The sequence below is a fragment of the Lycium barbarum genome, chromosome 12 (assembly GCF_019175385.1).
Source record: "Lycium barbarum isolate Lr01 chromosome 12, ASM1917538v2, whole genome shotgun sequence".
Lineage (NCBI taxonomy): Eukaryota > Viridiplantae > Streptophyta > Magnoliopsida > Solanales > Solanaceae > Lycium > Lycium barbarum.
The window spans coordinates 68142049-68155139 of NC_083348.1; the positions used below are offsets into that span (position 1 = coordinate 68142049).

Consider the following 13091-nt stretch of genomic DNA (forward strand, 5'->3'; position numbering starts at 1 on the left):
ATTTTATGCTTTTAATTTCAACATGTGTGCTCCCTTTATTTTAAAATAAATGATATTTTTATTTATTTCAAAATTAATGGTGTTTCACAAAATTAATTAAATATTATTTTTTCTGTTTAATTTTATTTATATTTAAATAAATATAGTCTTACAAGATCAAGAGACTAATTTTGTTTTTCAAGACATTTAATTAAAGGTAAGTGAGTAAACATTATTCCTACTTTTTAAGAGGGAATCTCTTAATGAGCGCTGTCCGGACAAAAATACCGCTTATTATGAAATAGTGAGAGTAGAATGTAGTAAAATACGCTTTAATTATGTGATTTAAACAAATTATATGAAAAATTAAAATAAAGGAACTAAAAAGAAAAGTGAGATAATCAAATTGAAAAAGAGAGAATAGGATAAAAGGAGAAAGGAATTTGGAATGTTGATCCATAATGAATCTTGCTGTTCAATATATTTCCATATCAAACACTTCATTGCAATCTGATTCTTGTACACCCCAATATATCACCAATTTTTTATTTTTATTTTCCATTAATAATTACAGTTTCAAGAACAACAAAGAAAAAAAACCCAAAAATGGGCGGTGTAACCTCATCAATGGCAGCAAAGTTTGCATTTTTCCCACCAAACCCACCTTCATACAAGCTTATTAAAGATGATCTCACTGGTCTTTTACTCCTTAGCCCTTTTCCACACCGTGAAAATGTTGAAGTACTTAAGTTGCCTACTAGGAAAGGTACTGAAATTGTGGCTATGTATGTTAGGCATCCTATGGCTACCTCAACTTTACTGTATTCACATGGAAATGCAGCAGACTTGGGTCAGATGTATGAGCTTTACATTGAATTGAGCATCCATTTGAGGGTCAATCTCTTGGGGTACTTTACTCTTTCTTTTTCTCTTTATTTGTTTGTAAAGTCTTGATTTTTTTTTTTTTGTTCTTCATTGGAACAAGAAGATGTAACAATTAGGGATTAAATACTTACATTAGGATTCATGATTGCAGGGGTTTTTCTTGCAAGTTAGACACTTGTATATTACTAACATTTTTAGTTTAAGTATAAATTTGAGAGTTTAAGACCTCTAGTTTTAGATATCTTAATATTTGAGGTGTAGTAGTGTTGAAGAATGAAAAAAGTACCACATTGGTGGTTAATGAGGTGGGTGGTCTTCTTATATGGACTTGGAGTCTTGGACAATCCTCGCCTGATGAGCTAGCTTTTGGGTTGATTTAGGCCCATGATCCATTCTTTACATAGTAATATTTGTTATTCTCTGGGGAAACTGGGTTTCTCGTAGTTCCAATGGAACAGGTGGATGTACCAATTAGGGACTAAAACTTATGTGTTGTCATAATTGCTTTAGGTTCTGTGATTGCAGGGATGCTATTAGTAAGTTAAGAGACTTGTATGCTAGTTTTAGGGATAATTTGAGAGTTAAAAAACTCTAGTTTTAGATTTCTTAATTTGCTTAAAAGACAGTTTTTTTTAGTTTTGGAATGCAATTTGGTACAAGTAGAGATGAGTGGAATGGAGGATTTATACAGCAGATCCTAACTGATTTGGGGTTGAGGTGTAGTAGTAATATTTGTTAACTGAAGCTTCTAGTAGTTTCCAAATTTCAGTTTTTGGGTCATCCTGATGGCTAACATTTTTTTCACTGAGGAGAGGGAAAAAAAAACTTACCACTTTAGGTTCTGATATTGGGATTGGTTTTATTTCTTAACCACCATTACCAATCCTGGTATTGCTTTGAAAGGACCTTAGAGTTTAGAGAACATACAGAATTTCTTGATTTGTCATTCAGTCGTGGCCCGTTTCTGTTTGATCCCTTGCGTCCACAGGATTTAGCTGATGGTAGATAGTATTTGGAATTGTTATCTCACTGTCTTAGTTTGGTCATCATTTCCCGAGAATTTTTTCAACTTCCAAAGATATAATTGTGATGATGAAAGCAGGAATTGATACTCATTACGTTTACCTTTTCCCATCACTTACCTAGAAGTACCACTGGCTTCTAAGTAGCTCCGATGTTAGGCGTTACTGGATTAGTATCATCCCAAATCCTAAATCTTCATTAACACTAAATGATGGTAAAATAGATGGTTAAAACCAGCTTCAAAGAATTTTCTTATGTAATATTCAACGAGATTATGACGAAATCCAGAAGTTGAAATTTGAGTTGATGTAAATTGGAAGTAAATGGATGAAACAGAAGGGATATTCAGAACATCATGAGGAAAGAGTAAAAAACACAGAGAAGGGGGTGGGGGTGTTAAGGAAAGGGAAAAAAAAGGGTAAGCAAGTTCACTTGCCTATTGATTACATTACTGAAAATAAAGATGGCGGCACCAGAATAACCTTGGTTTCCTCAGAGCTTATGTAAGTTGACTTCTACTTATCATCTCCATAATTAGATTTTTAATTAAAATTAATCTCTGAGGGGTTTGGTTTGCCATGGTCTGAAGATTCAACAACACTGGAGTATCAAGAGTGATGATTTTGATTCACTATCGGTAGGAAGAGTTCCTTGGTACTTTTACTAGTGAGAACTAGCAGGTATATGGTAGAATAATCGAGGTACACACAAGCTAGCCCAAATACCATTATTATATGAAAAAGAGTGATGATATTGATTCACAATTTTCTTATCTGAGGCTTTCTCCACCCACGAGAATGCCAAAAAAAGGAGTGATGGGCTTAATTTTGGTAAAAGAATGCTAGCAACACCTATATTGAGTTTCTTCTCTTGTGGAATGGAGGGATTCTAATTCGAGATTGTTTGGTGCCATAGGTTTTATTGCTAATGATTGGCAAAGGTTTGCAGAAGGGATGCCATCTCTGACTTTCTTAGATAAACTATGTTCAAAGAAGATGGATAACCCTTTCAGTAGTATCAACTTTCCAGAGGGTCAACACTTGGATAAATCACCCTCCTTTCATATTTAAGAAGACACCTTTCCCACCACTGACTGTCCTCCTTACCAGCTGCAGGACTCTCAGCAGTTGTAATTTGTAATAAGGTATATCTGTGTGCCCGGTAACAAATTACGTGTCAGTCTCCCAGAATATGACATTATGACTGCTAGGGGGAGATAAAGAGAAGATCATTGATCATAAATGAAGATCAACAAGAAGAGAACAAAATGGTGTTTAATTTATGGTGTTTGCATGATTGTTTTTGCATAATTTTAAGGATAAGAAACACACAGCAGGCATCTTTACGAGGCTACTGACCAGGAAGTTCAAGTTTATCAAAGATAAATTTAAGGTTCTAAGCACTTTTATGTATGATTTTGTGGACATATTAAGCTTGAAAAGGACTACCAGTTGAACCATAATAGATCTTTATACTTTGGATTAAATCATTCTGATTCCTTCAATATTCCCAATTGCTTTTGTAGTATGGTATGATATGAAGCCTTAACAAAATCCAATGTCAAGTCTGAGAGTAGGATAAATGTATTTGATAGCCATATCAGTTGTCAGCTATTTCTCAGATTTCCAAGTTCAAACAGACATAGACGCCCAATAGTAGAGGGTCATCTGCTCCTCCTGAGAGATGGCGTGTAACGCCCAAAAGCAAGATATTTAGTGATCCCAATATTTCTGAAAACTGTTTCTGTATAGGATACAAAGTAATTCAGTACGTGCATCAAGGCATTATTCTTGCAGTAACTGTGTGGTTTAGGGAAAAAAGAGTATGTTGCTTGTTACTGCAGCCTGTTTGCCCTCTGTGTGATTCTAATCTGCAAGAATATATGAGTTCATTAATATGCATTATACTTCTATTCATTAGCATAAATATGTGCAATAATCCTTATAGTCCACTTTGTGATGAAATTTACTTGGCTATTAGTCATGCTATAGTTTTAAAACCATGCCTCCTCTGAATCTAAGCCTCTGTTGAGGAAACTCAGAAACTAGATTAGGATTTGTTTTGATTTAATGTTTTGAACATGGTTAGGAGTGATAAGGACTTAAGTTAGAGTAGTTCACTATTACTAGCTGTTTGGCAAAAATCACGAGCTAAACATAGATTTAACAAATCCCAGTTTGAACATCTGCTAAAACCATTAGGGCTTTATGTAGGATGTAGACTATTTTTTATGTCATAAGTAGGGTATATAGCTGGCGTGTAACATAAAGATGTACATCATTTACTAACTTGAAGTCTTTATTAGATCAGTTTGCTCTCAATTTGAAGTCCCCATAAAGTTAATCTTGGATTGGCCTAAAACTGCTTCCAGTTTGAAACAGTGAGTCGGGATGTTGTCATTCCCTTCCAAAACGGATCATAGAAGAGTGGAATTTTTCTTTGCTTGGAATTTGCATCAGGATGACCATCGACTGACCTTTATTGTTTACCATTGTAAAATTGGAAAAGATATGCTCCTATCTATTCCATATAACCTAATTTGCATGAAAACTATTTAAAAAAACAAACATATGCTAATTGGTATTTCAGCCACTTGTACTTCCTTACCCATTCCCCCACGCACAAAATTTAAAGGAAAAAGGAAGTAAATCTTACTCCTGATACACCTTAATTTTGTGCAGGTATGACTACTCTGGATATGGACAGTCAACTGGTAAGGTATGTAGCTTTAAACATCATTTCATATCTTTGCCTAAATTATACCGTATGCTTTGCTTTTCACATATAATAGAATTTGACAATATCTTATATGGTCTTCTATCTTCTATTTGCAGCCCAGCGAGCAGAATACCTATGCAGATATTGAAGCTGCTTATAAGTGCCTTGAAGAAAACTATGGTACAAAGCAGGAAGATGTTATTCTTTATGGCCAATCAGTTGGTAGTGGGCCTACTTTGGATCTTGCAGCTCGTCTGCCACGATTAAGAGCCGTCATTCTGCATAGTCCCCTTCTTTCAGGTTTACGAGTTATGTATCCTGTCAAGCGCACATACTGGTTTGACATTTACAAGGTAACATTCATATTTTAGTGTGGCTGTTTCTGCTTGTAGTATTTACAAATGTATATGCAACTGTATTTATATTTATGGATGTGAGAGGTTGGAGCCCTTCTGCCTCACTAAATGAAATACTTTCTTGATTGTGTTGCAGAATATTGACAAGATCCCTTCGGTTAGTTGTCCGGTGCTCATCATTCATGTAAGTGTGGCATAAATGCCTTTCACTAAGCTACACAAATTGTTGAATTGTCCATTTACCAGTCATTCTATAGTCAAATATGGTGCCTGGAATGATTTATATTCTGTGGAAGCCACCTTGTTCATGAATTATGATATGTTATGTGATTCCGTCTAGGGTGTGTGTTTTATAATTCGAAAAGAAAGAAAAGATTTTTGCTGGACCAAAATTTTCATGACTAAATTTCTCCTGAAATCTCAGCATGCTTATTGTTTAGCATGTTCTGATTCTAGACAAAAATCAGACGCACAAAGCGAATTAGACATGGTATAGGGAACTGAAATTTAGGCTGCATATTTTATGTTCAGTCATCACAAACATTCTACTGCGTGTTTAGCCTACGGTGTTAATTGATATGCAGGGAACTGCAGATGAAGTAGTAGATTTCTCACATGGCAAACAGCTCTGGGAATTATGCAAGGAGAAGTATGAGCCTTTATGGATCAAGGGAGGGAACCATTGTGACTTGGAGCTCTATCCAGAGTATATCAGACACCTAAAGAAGTTTGTTGCAACTATTGAAAGGTCCCCATCGCAGAGGATCAGTTCCAGGAAAAGCACAGACCAGTTTGAGCCACCTAGGAAGAGTACAGATGTTTTTGAAGCTTCAAGGAAAAGCACTGACCGTAGAGAAAAACCGAGACAAAGTACAGACAGGTCTGAGAAGTTAAAGAATCATTCCGGTAATGCTATCACAGACAAACTAGAAAAACTAAGGGTACAAATGGAGAGATCTCGGAGAAGTGTGGATTGCACTGAAAAATCAAGGAAAAGTGTCGATCACTCATTAGAAAGAGCTCGGAAGAGTGTTGATAGAATGGAGAGAATACGAACGGGTTGATACTTGAACCAAAGTGTAAAATTTTCTTCAAAGTTTGATGGTGTGGGGAAAGAGTGCAATGAGTTGGTTATTATTTATGGTTTTCAAGATCTGCATTGGTCTGTAAAAATCCTTTAAAATAATTAGTGCCTGAATCAAAGAGTGAATGTTATAAATTTACTCTTTCCTACTTTTTCTTTTTACTAGATAATTTCTTTGGGTGGTTGACAAGAGATGGAAAACTCAATTACACAATAGTGATCAGGAAGTGAGGATCGATGCATCTACTCATTTTCCATAACTAAGAGCAAAGCTGGCGAGCAATTGGAGAACATAATGTAATTCAAACCCTATGCTTTTTTAGCATCATATTGCTGATGGCTTATACTATTAATTATAAGGGGAAAACAAAAGAAGCAGGGACTGATAGAGAACCAAAATCTGGAGTATCTTAGATATATATATATATATATATATTGACTTCATCTCTCTGCATATCAGTTCAAGTGAGCAGGACTTTCCAGCAAGGGCAATCTGGCTGAGTGCTCGGTATATTCAACTATGGCTGAGGGAGCAAGACGACCACTGCAGATCTCATGAACTGTTGCGAAAAGGGGGAATAATTCTAACCATCCTCGATGACGTAGAACCTCGTAAACCTCCTTTGCTGTAGAGACACCCTTCAAGTGAATTTAAAACATAGCAAAGTTATCAACTTGCAGGAGTAACAGATTTGTTAGCTAGTATGGAGAAATTTTAGCCCATATCATATTCTCTGCTTATAAACCATATAATAGAGGAGTACTTGATATAGGAGATTTTCAGAACATGTCTAATGTACTTGTTCTCAAAGCTGAACACTCAATAAAGCAGTATAATATCCCACATTTTTGTGCTAGATATTATTGCATGCTTCAGTTCCCATACTGTTAAAGGACATTCTGGAGTACACTGTTAAAAGACATTCTGGAGTAATGTCATTTGTATTTTTGTGGAGCTTTTGAAAATGTATAAGCAATTAAGCATTTTCAACACCTGATAGATAATCAACACTCAAAGTCGAATACCTGCAGTTTTTGGCCTTGCAACATCTCCGCTTCAAGTTCATCAAAAGACCTAAATAGACGAGCAAAAAGATGAATTAGCACAGTGTTTTCATTCTATATATATGAGGAAGCTAAGCGAGAGCGAAAACCTTTTTCCTCCATTCCTTGCAAAAGCGTCAGCACATCTCCTGTTTCTTCCTCCCACTGCATATAAAATCATGTATGATTATTTTGTTACCATGAGCAAATGGTATTCATGAGTAGAATGGGAACTGCCAACGTACAGCAAGTTGTTATGAGATCTGCTACTCCACAGCTCTCAAAGAAAGTATTATCTTTAACAGAAGGGAACAATAGCTTGGAGAAGGCCTTCATCTCTCTCAAGCCAATTCTCATTATTGCAGCCTGTTAGGTCGTTTATAAACAAACAAGACACATTAATCAGGGAACAAATTGCACCGTTTCCTTTAAACACAGAGATCCAATATCTTTCTGGCCGCTACCTTAGTATTATTTCCCATTTCCATGCCGTCCACAAAGCCTGGTATATCAGAAATTTAAATTCTCTGTTAATCAAAGCTAAAATCAACTAATGATACGATACAGGACTATAAAAGCACAAGTATATAAACCTGCTGCTAGAGCCACAACATTTTTCAGAGTTCCACAAAGTTCGACTCCTTCAACATCTTGAACCTATTTCCATTAGTTTAAATGAAAATGGTTGATCAGTTTACATGTCAGAAAAGCTCAAAACTGGTAATAAATTCAAGTGCAGTTATACTTTACTCACAGCTGAGACCATAAAGTAAGGAGTATTGAATAGGCGAACCCATTTCTCTGCAATCTCTTTGTTCTCCCTATATCCGACCGTTGCTTCACTGAACTTCTCAACTGCAATCTGTACTTGAAAATCTTAGCCATGTTCATGCTAAGTTAACTAACACTAACATGTAACAATAATTTCCAGGAATATGAACCTCATTAGCAATGTTTGCTCCCATTAGAACACAACAACTGGTCCCAAGAATTTCAGAAATGAGGGTAGAGATCATGCATGGTCCTTCCCTCTTGACCTCCATTCCTTTAATTAAGGAAATTGCTACAGCATCTTTCCTAATTTTTCCAACTAGCCTCTTGCAAATGCCCTCCATAAATTGATGAGGAGTCACAAACACTAACATGTTAGCATCCTTCACTGCACAATTTCCCCCATTTATAAAATGTTAAAAGGACTAAAACTCCACACACTACATTCCGAGATATTTTAAGCTTAAGGTATTACTTTCAAATCAACAACCAATCCAAAATCATTAATGACAATAATCACAATAATAATTATTCCCTCTGTCCCAATTTATGTGACACTCTTCCTTTTTAGTCAGTCCCAAAAAAAACATAACACTCTTCCTCTTTAGTCAGTCCCAAAAAAAACAACATCTTTCTATATTTAGTACTCCCTCTGTTTCAATTTGTTTGTCTTACTTTCTTTTTTAGTCTGTTTAAAAAAAATGTCACTTTCTATATTTGGTAACTTTATACACCCAACATCCTAAATGGCATATTTAAGACCACACAATTCAAACGACATTCTAGTACATTACATACATCTTTAGTTTAAGACTACAAGATTAAAAAGTCTTCTACTTTCTTATAATACAAGTCAAACACCTTCACATAAATAGGGATGGAGGGAGTAGTAAAAAAGATTATTAAAATGACAGCATCACCAGCAACAAATGGTACAATAACAATAAGTCCAACAATGTGTAATACCTGCATGTTCGAGGTCGGGGTCCGCAACAACATTTTTAGGTAATTTTATACCAGGAAGGTATTTAACATTCTCCTGTAAAAGAACTACCGGTTAAAATGTTGATCTTCAAAATTCAAACATTAAGAAACATAAATTCCTTATTAAAACAAGACTAAACAGGACAATTACATTGGTTCTGTTGATGACCTCAGAGAGTTTGTCACCAGATGGCAATGTCTCCTCAAACACCCACATCCTTACTTCATCTAAATTATGACATAAATTCACATAAAAGAAATTAACCCATGAAAGAAATAACATAAATTTTTAATTAAAAAGGCAGCTCCATCTATTCGCGGGGTCCGGGGAAGGCCGGACCACAAGTGTCGATTGTACGCAGCCTTACCCTCAGGGGGCAAATTTATGTAAAAGTTTTGGAGCACGTGAACCCACGGTCTTTCCGCAAAACTAGATATTTTATGTACATATTTTCTCGAATTTTCTCTAAGATTACCTGGAGGCACCTTGTTACAAAAAAACTTAATGGTGCACTTATTTACCAAGAGGAACAATGATCAATTCCCAATTAATGCATTTTTCTCCTTTTTTAAGTAGGGCACCTATTCCTAAATTCGCCTCTGCTTATCCTGCATTTCTGCAAGAGCTGCAAGAGGATGTTTTCATGGCTCGAACCCGCGGATGTTTTATTTACACATAGATAGGAGAAAGGGTGAAAAGGGTATAAACAAACCATGGAAAGAATTAATCTTGAGGGTGTTAGAAGCAATGAGCTTGGCTGCAACACTACCCCAATTTCCACTACCAACAACGGTGATTCTTGATTTTTGAGGAACCTCATCTGTAAGTCCAACAGGAATGGTATTAACAGATGCATTTCCATTATTAATTGGCCCTTCAAGTTGGTCCTGAGATTCCATTGAAGGAGCCATTAACAAGAATGAAAATGGAGAGGTTGTTAGTGTTAGTGTGGCAGAGAGATTGAGTTAATGAAAGGGAGGAATATGAGCATAAAAAGGGGAAAGTAGAGGTTAAAAATGGGCGGAGAAGGCAAACACGTAACGTGAGTAACAATGCGTGTCATGTTAAATCTGGCGATTTACTCTATGTATGAAATATATGTATGAAATGAAACTCCACGTGAGCTAGATAGGTGGTTAGGACGCATATCCACCCGGTTTTAACTTGTTCTCTTCTCTTTCTTCATTTACTCAGCCAGCTAGACAGACCGTCCAAACCTACGCGTCCCACCTCCCAGCCCAAGTCCCAACCAATCAATAATTGCTCCAATTAATTTCGGATTTGCATCACGTGGCATTCATTAATAAATGATATTCCCTCGTCTCATTTTATACGAAGGTGTTTGATTGAGCACGAAATTTAAGAAGGAAATGGAGACTTTAAAAATTTATGGTCCAAAATAAGTTATAAATATTTGTGCGACTATAAATCATTTCATTAAGGATAAATGGTGAATTTAAAGTTAAATTATTACTAAATATAAAAATGTGTCATTCTTTTCTTGAATGACTAAAAGGAAAGAGTGTCATTTAAATTGAGATGGAGGGAGTAAATAATACACTCTCTGTGTCCCAATTTAAATGTCATACTTTCCGTTTTGATCTGTCCCAAAAAGAATGCCTTTTTTTCTTCTATATTTAGTACGTTGACAATTCAAACGAGTTCGGAACCTAAATGACCCAATAAAAAATGAAATGAACCAAAATACCCCAAGAAAAAAATTTGATACCAAAAGTACCCTTAATGCAGGAATTTCCTGCGTTAAACAAGTCAATATAAAACTAGGGCAGAACCTCCATTTTCCAACACTTCTCCATTCTCCTCCATTTTCGCTCTTTTGCCATACTTTACCACCCCCCCCCCCCCCCCCCCCATAAGTCATGTCTCAAAACTCTGAATCATCGTTTCATGCTATAGAACCCCATGTATGTTATTGAGGCGTATATTGCCGGCTCAAACTATCAAGGACCCCACAAAATTCGGGCTGTCATTTTTGGCGTTGTAAAGTGCCCTAAGTAAGTTTATTTTGCAACTTTTTATAGAGTTTTGTCACATTGTCTATATTTTCTACTTTACAAAATTTAATTTTTATTTGTTATTTTATTAGGCAAATGTTGGGTGCACATATTCTCGGTGGGAGGATCAAGTTCCCGTGGATAAAACGGTGGCGCAAAAGTTTAAAAAGGCACCGGTTGATGGAGATACCGCGACTTCACAAAGCAATGTACATACCGTGAAGTTTGATTTGCAGTGTCAACTTAGGGAAGCTCTAGAAAAAAAATTGAAGGATGTTGCTAAAAGAATCGAAAGAAAAAAAGATTTTTTTGAAGGATAATCGTAGAGACTCTCAACGCGAGGCAAATGCTTTGAAAGAGAAAGTGAAATTTTGGAGGACGATTTGTGGTCTCTTGTTGTTGTTTGTAATTTTGAAATGTTGCATTGTCGGTTTGGTTTATTATTTCCTATGTAGTTTGTTTTTACTTTTAGCAGTTTCACTTTTTATGTATTATGTATTTTTTATGATATTTCTAATGTAATTATGCAATCATCACTTTTTATGTAGTAGTTTATTTGTGTTTTCTATAAAAATTTGGATTGTTGCACTTTGTATGTAATTTTATGTATATAATGTTTGTCAATTCTAACACGCTACATAAGTAAATAATAAAATATAAGAAGAAACACAAAAATAAACATACTAATATTCTTCTAATTAATGACATCATCATAAATTAAAAATATAATTAAAATCACAATATTCTCAATCATCAGAATTGAAGTTGTCAATATCGTCCTAAGATAAATATCTTGGGTTTCTTAAGACAAATCTTCTTTCTGTAGATGCTAGTTCCCTACCGGTTGATGATGCTTGTTCTTCGGCCAACTTGAGCATATAAAATCTACAACGTCGTGCTAGCATTCAGTTGTTCTCTTTCCTAATCCTCTTTACCGCAACCTCACAAGAATCTTGATCAGTTCGAGGCATGCTCATTGAGAATCTTGTTGGGATTGGAGTGTTGAGATTTTCCAAGTCATGAACAAGACATTGTGATTCGGCATACTGATATATCCATTCGCGACGTAAACCACAATAATATTCACGTGGATCTGAATATTTCAGCTCGCAAAAATCATCATTGTGCTCTATTAAAAGGTAGGGCTTCAAATCGTCGAGCATGAATTCATTGTTATCAGTTGAGAAATCACCGGAATATCTACGGTGATTTGAGCTGTCATCACCACTGCTATTCGGATCCTTTGGAAACAATACCGACCAATCTACATTTCTACTAATCGACATTGAATTTTTAGTAGTTTACTAAGTAGCTAAAGGCTACTTATATAGGTATCAAACTTAATAGGTTGTGGGATCATGACTATGACCCCACCTACTCTATTTAAAATAAATATTAATAAGATCATGGGGAATCATGTTCATCGGACATCTCACAGTCCGAGTCCCACTTGGATGTGACGTAACCATTTTGACTATATCCAGCCCTAATGCAACGTATTTTCATTCGGATGTTCTCTTTGCGAAAACGATGAAGAGAAAAATTCAACTCTTGTGGAGTGCTACGAGGCATTGACATAGCACGACTTTTTGGGTGTTTAAGCCCAAATGCCCTCAAGTTTTGTTCCAGTGCTGCAGCCTCCCTAACACGCCAATTCCTCTCATCTGTCATTGTATTGTTGTAACGTTGATGTATCTCTCATTCGGGTTATTCTAGTATTCAAAATATTCACCCAATTCCCATGTCCTACCCATTGCTTCAAATATGTCTCCTAGAAAGAACGATGTAATACGATTAATATTTTCAAACTAGTTAAAAAATGACATAATAACTCGATTTTGTGTGGTTGCTATTTATTCATCAATTACGTTATATAGCACTCGCTAGCAATCATATTGATATATAACGCTGATTTTACATGCATTATGCATGGTGGATTTATGATGTTTCTGAATGACAACTCTGATTGACAACACAACGCATGCGTTTGATCACTTTATATGACACACTTATATAACGCTGATTTTACATGTGTTATGCATGGTGGATTTATGACATTTTTGAATGACAACACTGATTGACAACACAATGCATGTGTTTGACCACTTTATATGACACACCAATATAGTGCTAATTTTAGATGTGTTATCCATGGTGGATTTATGATGTTTCTGAATGACAACCCTGATTGACAACACAATGCACGTGTTTGACCACTTTATATATGACAC

At 35.7% G+C, this 13091-nt stretch overlaps 2 protein-coding genes across 2 annotated transcripts; one reads left to right on the forward strand and one right to left on the reverse strand.

Annotated features, from left to right (window-relative positions):
- The first annotated feature begins 367 nt into the window (after positions 1-367).
- On the forward strand, positions 368-6194 carry LOC132625218 (uncharacterized). The gene is made up of 5 exons (XM_060340057.1): positions 368-887; positions 4569-4605; positions 4722-4958; positions 5098-5145; positions 5546-6194. Exons 1-5 carry the CDS (start codon positions 586-588, stop codon positions 6023-6025), a joined length of 1104 nt encoding a protein of 367 aa, XP_060196040.1. The 5' UTR covers positions 368-585; the 3' UTR covers positions 6026-6194.
- A 68-nt stretch (positions 6195-6262) lies between these two features.
- LOC132625217 (glycerol-3-phosphate dehydrogenase [NAD(+)]) lies at positions 6263-9891 on the reverse strand. Its single transcript, XM_060340056.1, has 11 exons — positions 9558-9891; positions 8996-9072; positions 8827-8899; positions 8031-8248; positions 7844-7951; positions 7683-7746; positions 7554-7591; positions 7335-7455; positions 7200-7254; positions 7072-7120; positions 6263-6684 (listed from the first exon to the last, which is right to left on the reverse strand). The coding sequence occupies exons 1-11, from the start codon at positions 9754-9756 to the stop codon at positions 6502-6504; spliced, it is 1185 nt and encodes a 394-aa protein (XP_060196039.1). The 5' UTR covers positions 9757-9891; the 3' UTR covers positions 6263-6501.
- Between the last annotated feature and the right edge of the window lie 3200 nt (positions 9892-13091).